Source organism: Zalophus californianus, chromosome 9, assembly GCF_009762305.2.
Source record: "Zalophus californianus isolate mZalCal1 chromosome 9, mZalCal1.pri.v2, whole genome shotgun sequence".
Classification (NCBI taxonomy): domain Eukaryota; kingdom Metazoa; phylum Chordata; class Mammalia; order Carnivora; family Otariidae; genus Zalophus; species Zalophus californianus.
The window spans coordinates 17149217-17165890 of NC_045603.1; the positions used below are offsets into that span (position 1 = coordinate 17149217).

Genomic DNA, 16674 nt, shown 5'->3' on the forward strand with positions numbered 1-16674 from the left:
CAAAATGTGCTAGTGAGAGGCAAGTATAGAGCAACAGTCAGGAGGAACCTCTGAAGCTAGACTTCTTGGGTTCAATGGACTCTGCCACTTTTTAGCAAGAAGATCTACGCCAAGTTATAAAGTTTGTATCTCAGTCTCCTCATCTGTTTCATTAAGCTCTACAGGGCAGAGATTTTGTTTAATGCCTGTTGTCCTCAATAAATACCTGTAGAATGAATGAGTAGTAATACCCATAGCACTGTGAGCTTTATATGAGTTAGAACCAATAAAGCACTCAGAACAGCTCTGGCACATAGTAAATGCTCAATAAATGTTAGTGGTGGTGGTGATTATGTCAGCAGGCAGGTTATTATTAGACAAAAGGACTTTTCCTTTTGCTCCAAACTCTCAGAGTTCTTACTCTTTTTCTCAAGATATTTAACACACTCAAAAACACATTATTATGCCTTATAAAGAGATTGAGAATTTATATTTTCTAAGAAGAGAATAAAGAATAAAATCCTGGAACAAAGTGAAAAGGATAATATTCACCAAATGTTGAATGCATCCTGGTGGCAACTGAGGTGACACTATTTTTTGTGTATTTGGGGAATACGTGTATTTTGATGTGTACTGGGGGGAAATGACTAGCAATAGTAAGCTCATAATTTAAGGATTATTTCATAAGACAAAATTATACCTTAAAAAATATAAAAACATTAATAGGGCAAGCAGTACTCACATGTGGGGAAAACCTCTGACACTGGTATGCAAATAAATGAAGTTTTAAGCAACAATGCTTTAGAAAAACAGGTCTTCATCTGAGGTCCATGGACTCTAACTTTAAGCACCTGAATTCTGGTATAATAACATGCAAAACTGTATGTACAGTATATGGTTCTGGAGGAAACCAATCCAGAGTTTTCATCAGATTCTCAAAAAGGGTTAAGATGTATTACTCCAGAAGTTTACAATCTAATATGACATCAAATGTCTCTACAAAGAAAACTGTACTTGTGGGACAATACCTCATTAAATTGTTTAAAATTTAAAAAGTGAAATGTAAAATTCTCTAAGTTCTTGTACTAATACATAATAGAAATGTCTAATATGTAAACCAATTAATTTATAAAACTTAAGCTAGTGTTCAGTGACTTTACTCCAGAACTAAATCCTTCCAATATCTTCCCCACTAGTAAATTTAAAGCCCCTCGAAAATGAAGGCTATCTCCTTTCTCAGCATCTGGAAGAGTATTTGGTACAACAGATTCCTGGTAAATGTTTGATAAATGAATGAATCTCAGGAAGTGAAATTTTACCAAATTGTAGTCAATAAGAATTTACTAACTGCTTGGAGTCTACAACTGTGAAGAATATAAAATACCTTTAGACTTAAGTTAAAAAAACCCGGTTTAAGTCCAAGCAACACTACTTCTCTGAGTTTCTCTTTTCTCATCTTTAAAATGATGATTACACGCCTCTCACATAGGGTTTCTGTGAGGACATTACCAGAAATAATGTGTGTGGAAAGCTCAAATAAGTACAGCTTTGTTAATCTCTGATTACTAAATGTAGTTCTTGCTTTTAAATATAATATAACACATTTCAGAAGACAAGTTCTACCTGTGAGGCAGGACAACTTGAGAAATTATATACAAATATGGAAGGATATAACACAGAAAATTATAATATTTAACATTTCACCTTTAATTAAACTTATTTCTAAGTAATGTAACTTATTTACTTATATTAATTAACTTTTCACAGAAATTATTTTATACATTTGCACTTAGGCTGCAATTTCAGGGAACTAGTTTTTTTTTTTTTTTTTTTTTTTTTTTAAGATTTTATTTATTTGACAGAGAGAGCACAAGCAGGGGGAGCACAGGCAGAAGGAGAGGGAGAAGCAGGCTCCGCGCTGAGCAGACAGCCCAACACGGGACTCAATCCCAGGACCCTGGGATCATGACCTGAGCCAAAGGCAGCCACTTAACCGACTGAGCCACCCAGGCACCCAGGGAACCAGTTTCTAAAGCCCAAAGCAGTGCCATGAACAGGGTAAGTACCTACTAGTTACCAGCTGACTATTATGAGCAGGATATCTGAGATGAGTTAAATATATTTTTAATTTAATTGAAGAGGTTTTATTCAGTACATATTAGTCCACAGTGTATCAATTATTTCTGTACCAAGAGTCTAATCATACTTGAAAAACTTTTGCTAAGAACATTACTCTAGTGGAATAAAATCGATCTCAGGCACTCAGATATTGAGTTGTTTATTTATATGAGATATTTAAGGAGAAAGATTCTTGGAATTTGTATTTTATTTCCCAACTCTTTTATAATAACTTACCAATCTGGCTGATGAGTTGCCTGAACTGATCAAGATAGCTTTGTCCCTCTGGGGTAATTCCAAGTTTTCTGATGCCACGGTTGAATTTTTCTGCTCTTTCAAAAGGATACTAAAGAGATAGTTTGAAGACTACCTTTATTAATAAAGACCCCTAAAGCATAAAATGCCTATAAAATCAACCATGCTAATACCACTTGCCTTCCTAATTTTGTCATTGTCTTTAAAAAAAAAACACTCAAACCTAATGACAAAAAATTTATAGCACAAAAACTACCAATGTTCAAGGTCAATATAAATTAAATTTCTTTTTGCCACTAGCTAAGGAAAATAACTATTAAAGTCACCAAATTTAAGTTTTCCACCACCATTATTAGTCTCCCAACATCCAACTACTTTATTAGATAGACAAAAGAAAGCAATTCCTCCTAGAAACATTTCTTCAGAGATGTCCAACCAACCTCCTGTGGGTTGAATAGGTATTATACATATAAACATACTCCTTCCCAAATAATACACATTAGCTGAGCTAAAATTTCTAATTGTATCACCAATAAAAAATGATTTTTCAAGTCTTAGCTGATTAAAAGAGTTAGGAAATTACTCATTTTATATTAATAACAAATGGACACAATTCTTACAAACAACAGAATGATTATTTCTCTAAATATAAATAATTACAATAAAAGAGATAATTAAATTCTCTGATAACCATAATCTGTAATTTTATTAGTTATTTTACTAGGAATGTATGCTGTAAATCAAATATAAAACCCATCTAATAATTATGTTGGCTCTCTATCTACATGGCTACAAGCCTCTATACTAGTACCACTTAAGATTTCTTTTATTATAAAACTCAGTCCAGAGGGTGAAGGGAAAACAGCATTCTTAAAATTACGGATGGGAATATCAATTGGTACAGTGTTTTTAGGGTGTGCAGCAACATGTATCACAATTTAAATATTCATATTTTGTGCCCTAGAAATTTCTCTTCAAGCGATTCACCTTTCAGAATTTTAATAGTCTCCAAATACACAGACATAAATATGTAAAGGATGTTACCTGCAGTACTGTTAATAACACTAAAAAATCAGAAAAACCTAAATATCTGTCAGCTGGAGAAGGTTAAATAAGTTATAGTATACATCTTTACTATCAACTGTTAAAAAGAATGAAGCAGATCTATATGTAGAGAACTGTGGTAAGTATACTGTAAAATAATCTGTGTAGTATTGCACCATTTTTGTTAGGAAAAAAAGCAGTACACGTAGGTGCAAACAGATGACACAGACATCTAGAAGCATCACATCACAATGTTAACAGCACCTGCCTCCAGAGATGGAATTGGGAGGAAGAGAAATGAGGGAGATCATTTAGTTTATGCACTCTATACTGTTTAAATGTTTCAAAGTGAGCATGTTTTGCTTCTGCGTTATTTAAAATAAAGAGAGAAAAGTAACACCCGGCTATACTGATCCTTACACTGTGGCCTACAGAGAATGCAAGGAGCAGGGTATTATAAGGGGAAATACAAGAAACCTGGAGGCCAGATCTAGGAGACATTATTGTGAAAAATAACTAAAAAAAAAAAAAAGAAAACTCCACTACAGAGTCTCATAATGAACTTCAGCATAAACATCTGCTATACACTCAACAGTTCAAACTACCTTAAAAAGAATATGTGAAAATACCTTATGATCATTTTGGTCCTTGACTTCCCTGAAAAACCGAATATCTTTAATCAATCGAGATTTGATATGTTCATCATACATAAATTGGCTGAATATATAGAACTTCTTTTTCAAAAACTGGTAGGTGAAATTAACCTATAAAATTAAAATACAAAAAATTGGACAGTTAATATAAAAATTAATCTAAAATCAATGTGACTAAGTTATCTATAAACTCTAATTTATGTGAGTTTTCATAAAGTCTAATATTTATAAAGTCTAATTCACACTGGACATAATAAATGAAGTTTTTTTATTGCTCAAGTTTACAGAACTTTCTATAAGCTCCCCTTAAATATTTTAACTACACAAAAGGGAAAAAAGGGAAAAAAAGGAAAATATTTTCCTAATAGAAGAGTTACAGTGAGAATCAAAAAATCAGATTTAACACTCTAGTTTTTAAGTAATAAATCACAATTATAAGTTTCTGATCCTCCATCTGCAAGGCTATTTTTTACTAATCTACATGTCTGGAATGATACTGAAGTAAGAAACATGGTGCTCTTTAACTTTCCTGAAGGAAGACATTCAATTATTTATCCAGGAATATTTTGAGCACCTCTTATGTGCAAGGAACGGTCTCTCTGCTCTCATGCTAGACATGGTGCTTGTCATCATGAAGTCTATATTCTAGCAGGAGTGACAGACATTTTAAACAAGTATATGTTAAATAAATTATTAAATCTCAACTGCAATAATTCATATAATGAGAAGCGCCAGTGCTTTGAGAATGAATAATAAAAGGCCCTGACCTAGACTCAGAAAACCCTGAAAAAGTTGAATTTGAGCTGAGATTAAAGCCATAATAACTAGAGGATGGAGGCCCTAGAGGATGAAAGCCCTGTACTAGTCTTCGTCTCCTCCACCCTCAAAAACTACTGTTTTGGCAAATATATGCCATTTTTTTTTAACAGTCTTCATTCACCCAGTTTTAGAAATGGGTGCTTTCTCATAACTCTTCTTGTGGCTTAAACACTGTTTTTTCATTTATTTTTTTATTTAAATTCAATTAACATACAGCGTATTATTAGTTTCAGAGGCAGAGCTCAGTGATTCATCAGTCTTATATAATACCCAGAGCTCCTTACATCATGTGCCCTCCTTAATGTCCATCACCCAGTTACCCCAACCCCCCACCCCTCCCCTCCAGCAACCCTCAGTTTGTTTCCTATGGTCAAGCATCTCTTATGGTTTGTCTCCCTCTCTGATTTCATCTTGTTTCATTTTTCCCTCCCTTCCCCTATGATCCTCAAATGCTGCTTTTTCTTGATCTCCCTACTAGTAGTCGTGTTAGCAGAAATAGTCTCTTTATCCTTCCCAATCTTATAATAACGAGTAATGGCCAGTCTCTGATCTTGTCTCTTCTATACTCACTTAGTCATCACCAGACATCAGGAATGTACATTCACTAGTGTGATCAACTGATAAATGACTGTATCCCATGCTAGAGTATAATCACCATGAGAGCGTGAACTGTTTTTCTCACCATAGTGCCCAGCACCGTGCCTCAGACAGGTAAAATACACACACAATTATATCTATTACATGAATGAGTATCTAACAAGATGAGGTCAAAGAAGAGTTTATTTATCCTGAAAAGTTCAGACATGACCTCTACTGGGTGACTCCTTATTTTAAATTATAAACTCTGTCTCATTTCTATATTAGTAACCACTAAAACAGAATGCCAATCACATCTCCTATCAGGTCAAATACCTTAATGGCTTCCCCACCAAATATTAAAATGATCCCTATGTAATTTCCAGTTACATAACTCCTTCTTATTCCCTTACTTTCAAATATGCTTAATAATATTTTACTATTCAAGCATTCACACTCTTCATCAAAGAGAAGTGTATCCTGAAAACCAGGTAAATTCAAAGACTTCTCTTGTCCGCAGAAAAAATAGCATACAAATTCAAGTGAGTCTCTCAAGTGATAGAAAGCCCACTTCTAAAATTCAAAATATTTTTAGAAAATTTCTACTTTTATGGATATCAAATAATTATTAAGTTCCCCCCCAAAAAAACAGCATGACTGATGTTAAATGAACTGCTATCAATGATTTGCTTGCAAAAGCAACTTTCAAAGAATATCAGACAATCCACACAGATACATATATTTATGTCAATGTGCTCAAATCTCCAGTGCTGTTTATAACGATGATCCTGAGATGGTAAGATATTCAAAAATGCCTTTTGTATCACTGAGCTTCCATCACATCCAACACAATTTTAGTGCCATTTTTTTTTTTAAGATTTTAAGTAATCTCTACAGCCAACATGGGGCTCAAACTCACAACCCCAAGATCAAGAGTCACATGCTCCAGCAACTAAGCCAGCCAGGTACCCCCGCAACATTTTAATTACACCAACCAGAAGAATGGAAACTCGGGTATAATATAAACAAGCAGTAGTGTATGTTTACCAGAATATTCTATGAGAAAACTATTTGCCAAACTACTAAACAGGAGTCTATTACCTACCCAAACCCCCCCAAAAAAGTTCTTACTGTTGTATTCATGATTCCTGTGCCATGTGTTCGAATTGAATTAGCAATATGCCGAATATTAATAGTGTTCAAATGTTTGTTATTGCTTGTTCGTTCAATAAAAATCTGCAACGAAACAAACATATGCTAAACAACAACACAATCCATAGCAACACTGGTCACTTATACAAAGAAAATTTTACAATCTATTTCATTGAAGATAATTTAATTGGAAAGTCATTCAAGAAGATAATATAATCAAAGCAAAGGAATAAAAAGATGATCTCTAAACAATTATATCCCACTTTATTTCACTAGTTTTCACTAATGAGAATCAACTCTTTGCCTCTCAGACTTTCTACAATACATCCACCCGCATTTAAAAAGAATTTTAAAACCTACTCACCTGATTGTTGAGATTATAGAGGTATCGAGACACAAATATATGAATATTTCTCATAATTTCCAAAACATCCAGGCCCTACAAAACCACCCACAAAGTTCTATTATTATTGAAGAGAGACTTGTATCAATATAGTGACTTACTACCAATATTTTTAAATCACTTTAAAAAACAACTATACAACAGGTATGACCAAAGGCTAAGGAGCCTTCTAACTGCTACAATCAGGACTATCTCCTTGGGGAAAAGTGGCTGCTTGTTCTCTGATCCCTTTTGTAAAGACAAGGAGAGTTATGTTTAAAATTTCAGAGATTCATGACTCAATCATTTCCCCACCATTCTTGAGAATATTTCTGTTTGTCTTCCCAAAGATCTTCTGTGTATGTTTTACTAAATAAACTAATGGCCAGATTCTAAAAGGTAGTCAGGATATGTGGTGATATTTATAAAATACATACTGTTTTTCAGGCACGGTGCAAGGTTCTTTATATGTAATTCTCAAAAAAAATGAGGTATTAGTCTTCTAAATTCTACAACTGAGGAAAATGAAGCTAAAGGAGTTCTCCAAGGTCAAACAGCTAGGAAAAGGCAGACCCAGGAATTTTTAGAAAATCGAATTCCAAATCCCTATGCTTCTTTAAATTACACTAGACCACCTTTAACATACAAGTTACTTATGAAGAATCCTTTGTTCTTCAATTATTACTCTAATGTCTAATGGCATCATATAAATTGTCCCACAGCTTTTCTAACTGGGGCTCAAAGGAGCATCACAACACCCATTAAAGTTTTTATCGTTTTTCTCATGTTTCAACCTAAAAATCTGTTTACTTACTTTTTCTCCTACTAGGTTATAAGTACATGAGCTGAATTTTTTTTTTTTTTTAACGTCCCAAAACATCGTTCAGTGCCTGGCATCTTTTCAGTAAATACTAAATGTATAAATGAATGAAAGGATATACAAACTGATCCTAGAATTGCAAAAGGATGGAGGAAAAATTATGATCCTCAAATTCTGGAACTGAATAAATGTTTTTTGATAAATATTATTTTTGGTTTTTCTTATAAAAAATACATGCAAATTAACTGAAAACTTTTAACTTTTGCACTCATGAGATACTACCATATTGTAAATTAGCTCACTGAATTAGCAAAGCCAAATGCTTGTAAGTGCTCATTTTAAGAATATATTTATAATCATATACATTTAACCATTTTTTTCCTAAGACATTAAAGCCTATGTTATATCTAGGTTTAAAATCCTTAACTGTTATCTTGACTAAACTTTTTACAATACTGCACAAGTCACCTCACAATCCCCATGTTTCGGAAACACTGTATCTAAATCTATGCAGATTTCAGATGTTCAACAAAAGGCAGAGGGTAAACAAGAAGCCTGTGGTAAATTATTCATAAAGCAAATTAGCACCATCTAATTTTTTATTCTTGTCAAGCATGTAGTTTTTATAGCAAATATTTTGAGATATAAACACATGCTAAATAAAGTAAAAAGAAAAAAAAAGAATGCTTAGAGAAACACTGTCATGTTATAAACACACTATGCTAAAAACACTTTATACTATACCTGTTCCAAAGTCTGACTAGGAAGATGAGCCTCGGTCATAACCAAGCCATAACGCTGGGTAGCTAAATTTCTCATTTCGCTGTAAGTGGCCCAGTCATGAAGAGCCACTGTTGTTAGATTGTAGAAGGTCTTGTCTAGGTAGTGAGTTACATAAGCTACAAAAAAAAAATAAAAAATAAACTTTTTGATTCATGAAAAGTAGAAAAGAGAAATGAAACTTTTTGCAAACAACTTGTCTTTGAACATTAAATTTCTTCCTTTAAAATAAGGTACCAGGAAAATAAAAATGACGAAACAAAAAGGAATTAAAGAATAAATGAATAATACAAAAATACCCTCAAAGTTTTGTTTTTATTTATTTGTTAATAGTTAAGGGCAAACAGATACAGAATATGACTTTAAGAAGGAAAGCAGAACACTCACCTCGAATGTCAATGAAACGATTGAAAAATCGAATTGGATTCAAAGAGAAAAAAAGGGCCAGGTCTTTCATGCCAACTTTGAAAGGGTTTCGGTCATCCAGTTTTAAATGAGTGTGCACAGAAAGTCGCAGATCCTTCTCTATTTCCTTGCATAATTTGTCCAGTAAATGCTATGCACAAAGAATTGGTATCTTAATTTTACCATAGCTTCTTTCTCTGCCTAAAACTCCCCCTGCTTGTGCTCTCTCTCTGACTAATAAATAAAAATCTTTAAAACAAAATAAACTAAACCGATGATTTTTTGACCAGGGAGCAGTTAAATTCTAAATCTGTATTTTCATTAATACTTAAAACCCTTGAAAAGAACTTCAAAAGCTAATGCCTGATGAGTTCATTACAAGGAACATGAATAAACAATATAAAGTATAACATTTATGGAAACCAGTAACTAAGAAGGAAAGGTCCTGAGAATTAGTAAGAAATTTTTTTTTTTAAAGATTTTATTTATTTGTTTGACAGAGAGACACAGTGAGAGAGGGAACACAAGCAGGGGGAGTGGGAGAGGGAGAAGCAGGCTTCCCGCCAAGCAGGGAGCCCAATGCGGGACTTGATCCCAGGACCCCGGGATCATGACCTGAGCCGAAGGCAGAGGCTTAATGACTGAGCCACCCAGGCGCCCCAAGAGAAGAAATTTTTAAAAAGCTTCCATATAGGGGTGCCTGGGTGGCTCAGTCAGTTGGGCATCTGACTCTTGATTTTGGCTTGGGTCATGATCTTGGGGTCATGGGATCAAGTGCCATGTTGGGCTCCATGCTCAGCAGGGAGTCTGCTTGGGATCCTCTCTCTCACTTTCCATCTGCCCCTCCCACCAAGCGTGATCTCTAATAAATAAATAAAATCTTTAAAAAAAAAGCTTCATTATAATAATTTTTTTAAAAAAATCACAAAATTCATTGCACTAATGAAATTAATCATCTTCTCTGGTCTACCATTAAGTTCTAAATACTGGCCAGACATGTATGTTATTTTTAAATAAGAAAAGTTAATACAAGAAATTATATAAAATTTTTCACAATTTTATCAAACCTGAATATCATTTATATTGTGAAGTTTACTCATTTTTAATCTCTCCCTCCATATAACATTGCTAGATGAAAATTTAAAGATATCAGTGTTTATAATATGCATTCCATTAAAACAAGAAGGTATATACTACACTGCATTTAAATTATTTGTTACACAAGTAAACTTTAAATTTAGAAAATTTAAATAAACAGAAAATTTTAGTCAGTGACGCTCCAAATAATTCAATAAAATATCAGTAGTTAAGTTGCAATAACTGCACTACCATTAGCAGCACTCAATTTTCAAACCAATTTTGCATTTGCAGTCTTCTAATAAACAGAACTTTAAATTCAAATCTACTATTTACTAAGGTGAAAAAAATTTTCCAAATTCCTAGTCTGAATTTCTATATAAAAAATGGGAATTAGGGGCACCTAGGTGGCTGTCAGTTGAGCATCGACTCTCGATTTTGGCTCTGGTGGTGGTCTCAGGATCTTGAGACTGAACCCTGCCTTGGGCTCCACACTCAGTGTGGAGTCTGCTTGTCCCTCTCCAACCCCTGCTTGTGCGTGCTCTCTCTCAAATAAATACATAAAAATATTTTTAAAAAAATTAGGAATTAAAAACCAATTTAGCACAATAGTGATAGTATAACTAAAAAGAAATCCTTTTTTCTAGACAGTAATTCATAAATTTATAACATATGAATATGAGTATATAACATATATGTAAATGAAAGCCTGCTTCAATCCAGAAAGTTTTTCCAAACATTGAAAAGCTTAAAACATGTATTTGGAATGCAATCTCGAATATATTACCTCATTTAAAATTTCCATAATTTCTTTGTCATAGCAATCCAGAAGTATTTCATAGGACTCTAAATGCCTTGCATGCATCATAGCAGGTACACAGTCCCGTAAAGCACTGAACATGTACTAAGAAGAAAATTAGAATGTTCATGAATTTCGAAAAACTAGAGCTCTAATTAAGAAATATCACAAAGGGAAAAAAAAGAAAAGGACTATCACAAAGGTTAATTATCTTTTAAGACAAAATCTCAATTTGAAGAGTTTTTTTTAACATGTCTGTCTTACTTTCCTAAATAAGAAGAGCCAGATTTTATTCTCTAAAGCAAATACTTTAAGTCAAAAAAAATTCACATTTACTTATCCTTTCTTGTCTTGAGCATTCAAATACTTATTTCCGTAAGGAAACAGATCTGAGTAACACAGACCTTGCTGACAAGTAAATGTCAGACTACTGTGACATAAACCAAAATCAAGTGAAATGAGAATGATCAGGAATATGAGTAAAAAAGTTAATTAACATTAATATCAAATTTAAACTGCTTATTAAATATGCACAGCATTATAAAAACATTAGCAGTCAATTTTAAAATGATTTATTAAGTCAAATGATTGTATTTAAAACTAATTAGAATGGTTTGTATGGTGACTAAAAATGATGGATTATTTTTTACATTATTCTTCACTTACATGTAATCTGGCTGCATCAACAGCATTTTCATATACATCATCTAAATAAATTGGGAAGACAGCTCGATGCCAGTATAAAAAGCAACAGTCACATTGTGTTTGGACTCTACAATGTAAAGTAGTAATTAGTGGTAGCAAAACTGAAGTACCCCCCATCCCAAAAATAATGAAAGGAACAACATTCTATACCATAATGGTAAGAGCTCAGTCTTACCCATTTTTTATTCTCTGTATCACATAACCCAAAATTAGTACAGAAAAGCCAAAAGATAAGTATTTTTCAGATTGAACAAGGATAACAAAACACTCCAATATCTGATATTGTCAGAATTTTGCATATATACTTTAGTTCTAAAGCATACTTGAAAAATGATATACCTTTTAAAGTTAAAATTTTCAATATTATTTGGTATGACTGAACTTATAATACTTGTATCACAAGCATCATTTTACCTGTCTCAAAGTTGAAAAACAGAACCTTTTAAAAAAATGTGACGAAAAAAACAAAATCAGAAACCCAGTTACACTTGACCTGTCTATAATCTTTGCCAAGTGACCATTTCACACCATTCTGTGGCTAAAAAATGATCATTAAGTATCTTATAATGAAGCAGGCTCATTATTTCTTCCAAAGATAGAAAGTTAAATGCTACTAACTACAGAAGTCTCAAGTTCTCAGAACAAAAAATAGTTAAGTTTTAAATGAGTTAAAACGTTAAAGTTTCAAACATTAAGCTTTAAATGAAAACTGTGCTGTAACCTTAATTCACCTGGGAATCAAAATTCAGAAGACCCATTTTCCCTTCAAGAAATGTATTACTTCCTCAATAAAAAGAAAATAATAAAGGCACAAGGGGCTTCCAAAAACTATTTCATTTAAGTGAATTCCAATTCATGTATCAAAATAAAATTACAGAATGTGACATTTGACATGACTCTCTAAGTCTCTCACAAAGAGATGAAACCTTGTTACAAAGCAGCAATTTTAAAAGTCCACTATGCTAGTGGACAATGACAGTAATCACAATAGGCATCAGGGTCTAGCAGATGCTCTAGGGGTGGCATCACATTCTCACAGGAGTTCTTCCAGAAGCTACCTCCTTACTGTAGAAACAAAACTAAAGAAATATGATCCCTAGTCACAGTCTCATTTTGGTCATGCTAAAGGAGTGACAAGGAGGAACTAATGGTCTATCTAGGTTATATTTCTTCTCTTGCTATGCTAAACAGAAAACTGATGTTCCTATTACCTTACCTTTTGAGTATCATTACATATCCCTACTTACCTTTCTCTAAGCTCACTGATAAGATCCAGCTTTTTCATGACTACTTGCAGTGGAAAGAGTTCTTCATCTTTAAATGTTTTCTTCCAGGAAGGGGAAAGAATGACAGAGAAGTTGCAAAGTAACGACAGATTTCTTAGGTCAATAACAAGTAAAATGTGAAATCTCAGATCTCATTCTCCCTCCATAATAGCAACACACTTACCATTTGTGTGCCAACACTTAGAGCCAGAGAAACAATAAGTCGTCGTTGCCTTGTGCTTGGTCCATTTAGAGTGTTTTCAGCCAAAACTAGAGCAGAGAGCACATCAAGACGCTGTTCACTATATTTTTTGTCAGAAATTACTCTTTTCTAAAAGATAAAAGGAGAAAAAACAAGAAATAACAGTTTTATTCTTGAATCAATAACAAAAGACTCAGAAGAAAAATTTCAGGGTAATCTTTTCCACGATTCAATTTAAGAGAACTTAGACAAATGCTTTCCCTGTTCAGCTTTTTCTGATGTTATGTGCTTTACTTCTATAACATTACCATTTAATGCTGTCAGGGACAGCAAATGTATTAAGCATGTTTTTAAATTTCCAAATTAGGCTTTTTGAGAGGCAGTTCAAGATAACAGCAGAGGCCACATTCTAAAATTTCTATATTAATTTAATAAGGAAATTATTTCTTTAAAGAAGAGGTATATTTTAAAACTACACACAATGTCATTTTTTAAAAAAGATTTTATTTATTTACTTGAGAGAGAGAGAGAGCGCAAGCAGGGTGAGCAGTAGAGGGAGAGGGAGAAGTAGACTCCCCGCTGAAGCCCAATGCAGGGCTCGATCCCAGGACCCTGGGATCATGACCTGAGCCGAAGACAAACACTTAACAGACTTGAGCCACAAAATGTCATTTTTAAATAGAGGAGTGTTAATGTATTCCATGCTGTAAGTTCAGAGTTAAGATAACCCTGATCGCTCTAAATAACAATCATAAAATGCCATGGAGAAAAGGGACCAAGAATTATTATACTTGAAGGTATGGAGTAAACAGACTAAACTAAAAAAACACATATAAAACAACAGAAGAGCAAACTGAAAAGATAATTATGCTGAATACATAATAAACTTCATACCTTGGCCACAGAAATAGAATTAAGAGCCTGATGTTGAAGGTGCTGTGTTATATGTGAGACTGAATCAGCCACAACCATGCTTCTTCTGTAGAACATATGCTCTATTGCCTAAAAAGAACCATAAGTAATGTTGTGAAAATCAACTTAAAACTTTTAGGCAAATTATAGACTATCTTGAGGACCTTGGGTTAGGTAAGGAATTTGTAAATGAGATCCAAAAGCACTGTGATATAGGATAAGATTGGTAAATTCAACTACATTAAAATTTAAGAATTTCTGTTCATCAAAAGCCACTATTTAAAAAAAAAAGCAAGCCAAAGTATGAGAAAATATTTGCCATACACAAGGGTTTAGTACTCAGAATAAATAATGGAACATTTTTAATGGCAAATAATTTAATAGACAACTGAACAAAAGAACTCATTTTTCACAAAAAACAGTTAATAAACACTTAAAAAAGACACCATCAACCAACAATCAGGGAAATAAACACTACACACAAAATCATTTACCTCCCACCAAAAAAAGAAAAAGAAAGCCAGATAATACCAATGTTGGCCAGTTAGGGAACCATGGGAAGTCTAGTCCATTGGGGAGGTATGTAAAATGACTGACAGAACAATGGTAGGTAACAATTTGGCATCCTCTTGAAAAGCTGAACATGTACAGAACACACAACCCAGCAATCTACCAGTAGACACATAACACCTCAGAAAAACTCTTAGGCAATTACACCAAGAAACATGCAAGAACAGCAACTTTGTTTATAATAGCAACAACTGGAAACCTCTCAAAGGTCCATCCACAGGAAAGCAACACAGCAATGAAAATGAATGAAGGACAGCTATTCATCCCAACATGTTCAAATACAAAATTCTGAGTTTAAAAAAAAAGCAAGTCAAAAATACACGAAGTATTACTTCATTAATATAAACTTCAAGAACATATATAACTAAACAATGGTTTATAGATTCATCCATATCCGGTAAACTAAAAAGAAAAATGAGGGAATGGTAAGCGTAAAATTCAAGACAATGGTTTCCTCTGAGGGAACGGGATAAGGGTGTTTGTGAAAATATTAGCACTTCTTAAATGGGATGGTGTGTTTTTAAGTGTCTATTATTTTTTAAAATTATGTTTATTAAATATGTATGCATAAATACACATATATTTTATTGATAGTTCATACGAAATATATCTTAAAAAAAGGCTAAAAATCCCCCCAAATTTTTATTTCCTAAGCAAATCTAAAGGCATTAGCAGAAATTAGCTAGAAAATTTTTAATTTCAATTTTTACAAAAGGTTAAGTGGGTTCTCCTGCCCACAAGGGGTTTTATTTATTTATATAGAGTATGCTAAGAAACATTTTATATTTCCATAAGTATTCAAATCACAACATTGCAGCACTTTCTCTGAATTACAAAATAATTAGCCTCATGTTGACTAGCCTCATGTGCATGTGAACACTATAAAATGGATCTTTTAGTATAGTTGATAACACAATGTTACATTAGTTTCAGGTGTATAACCTAGCAATTTGACAAGTTTATACATTATGCTATGTTCACCACAAGTGTAGCTACCAACTGCCCCATTACATTTCTATTTCAGTATCACTGACTGTATTCCTTACGCTGCGCCTTTCATTCCCATGACTTACTCATTCCATAACTGGAAGCCTGTACCGCCCTCACCCCTTCACCCATTTTACCCAACCCTCCATAGCCCCCACCCTGCCAGCAATCATCAGTTTCCTATATTTATAGGTCTGATTCTGATTTCTGTTTATTAATTTGTTGTTTTTACATTCCACTTATGAATGGAATTATATGGTATTTATCCTTCCATCTGACTTATTTCACTTAGCATAATGCTCTCTAGGTCCATCCATGTTGTCTCAAATGGCACAATCTCATCCTGTTTTATGGCTGTGTAATGTTCTATTACATATATAACAACATTTTCTTTATCCATTTGTCTACTAATGGACATTTAGGTTGTTTCCATATCTTGGCTATTGTAAATAATGCTGCAATAAACACGGGGGGGCATATTATCTTTTCAAATTAGTGTTTTCAGTTTCTTTGGGTAAATATCCAGTTGTGGAATTACTAGATCATGTGGTATTTATATTTTTAACTTTTTGAGGAATCTCCATAATATTTTCCACAGTGGCTGTACCAATTTACATCCCCACCAACAATGCATGAGGGTTCCTTTTTCTCCACATCCTCACCAACACTTGTTATTTCTTGTCATTTTAATATTAGCCATTCTAACTGGTGTAAGGGGATATCTCATTGTTGTTTTGATTTGCATTTTCCTGACAAGTGATGTTGAAGATCTTTTCAAGTGTCTGTTGGCCATCTGTATGTCTTCTTAGGAGAAATGTCTCCTCGGGTCCTCTGCCCATGTTTTAATTGCGGTTTTTTTTTTTTTGGTGTTGAGTTGTTTAAGTTCTTTATATATTTTGGATATTAACCCCATATTGGATGTATCATTTGCAAATATCTTCAACCATTCAGTTGTTTTTTTGTTTTGTTGATGGTTTCCTTTGTTGTACAAAAGCTTTTTATTTTGATATAGTACCAAGAGTTTATTTTTGCTTTTGTGTCCCTTGCCTTCGAAGACATATCTAGAAAAATGTTATGGTTGATGTCAGAGAAATTACTGCCTGTACTCTCTTCTAGGATTTTTATGGTTTCAGGTCTCATATTTAGGTCTTTAATCCAGTTTGAGTTTATTTTT

At 33.4% G+C, this 16674-nt stretch overlaps 1 protein-coding gene across 3 annotated transcripts in view; it reads right to left on the bottom strand.

Moving 5' to 3' along the window:
- The window catches only part of WASHC4 (WASH complex subunit 4), an 86486-nt gene that overhangs the window by 42240 nt on the left and 27572 nt on the right, over window positions 1-16674 (bottom strand). For all 3 annotated transcript variants that reach the window (XM_027594925.1, XM_027594924.1, XM_027594923.1), the window contains exons 16-26: window positions 13926-14033; window positions 13014-13160; window positions 12812-12891; window positions 11526-11631; window positions 10848-10964; window positions 8966-9134; window positions 8543-8697; window positions 6961-7035; window positions 6576-6680; window positions 4026-4160; window positions 2335-2443 (exon numbers count right to left, since the gene is read on the bottom strand). In XM_027594925.1, the coding sequence (XP_027450726.1) occupies window positions 2335-2443; window positions 4026-4160; window positions 6576-6680; window positions 6961-7035; window positions 8543-8697; window positions 8966-9134; window positions 10848-10964; window positions 11526-11631; window positions 12812-12891; window positions 13014-13160; window positions 13926-14033 (1306 nt within the window). The remainder of the gene's footprint in view (window positions 1-2334; window positions 2444-4025; window positions 4161-6575; window positions 6681-6960; window positions 7036-8542; window positions 8698-8965; window positions 9135-10847; window positions 10965-11525; window positions 11632-12811; window positions 12892-13013; window positions 13161-13925; window positions 14034-16674) is intronic.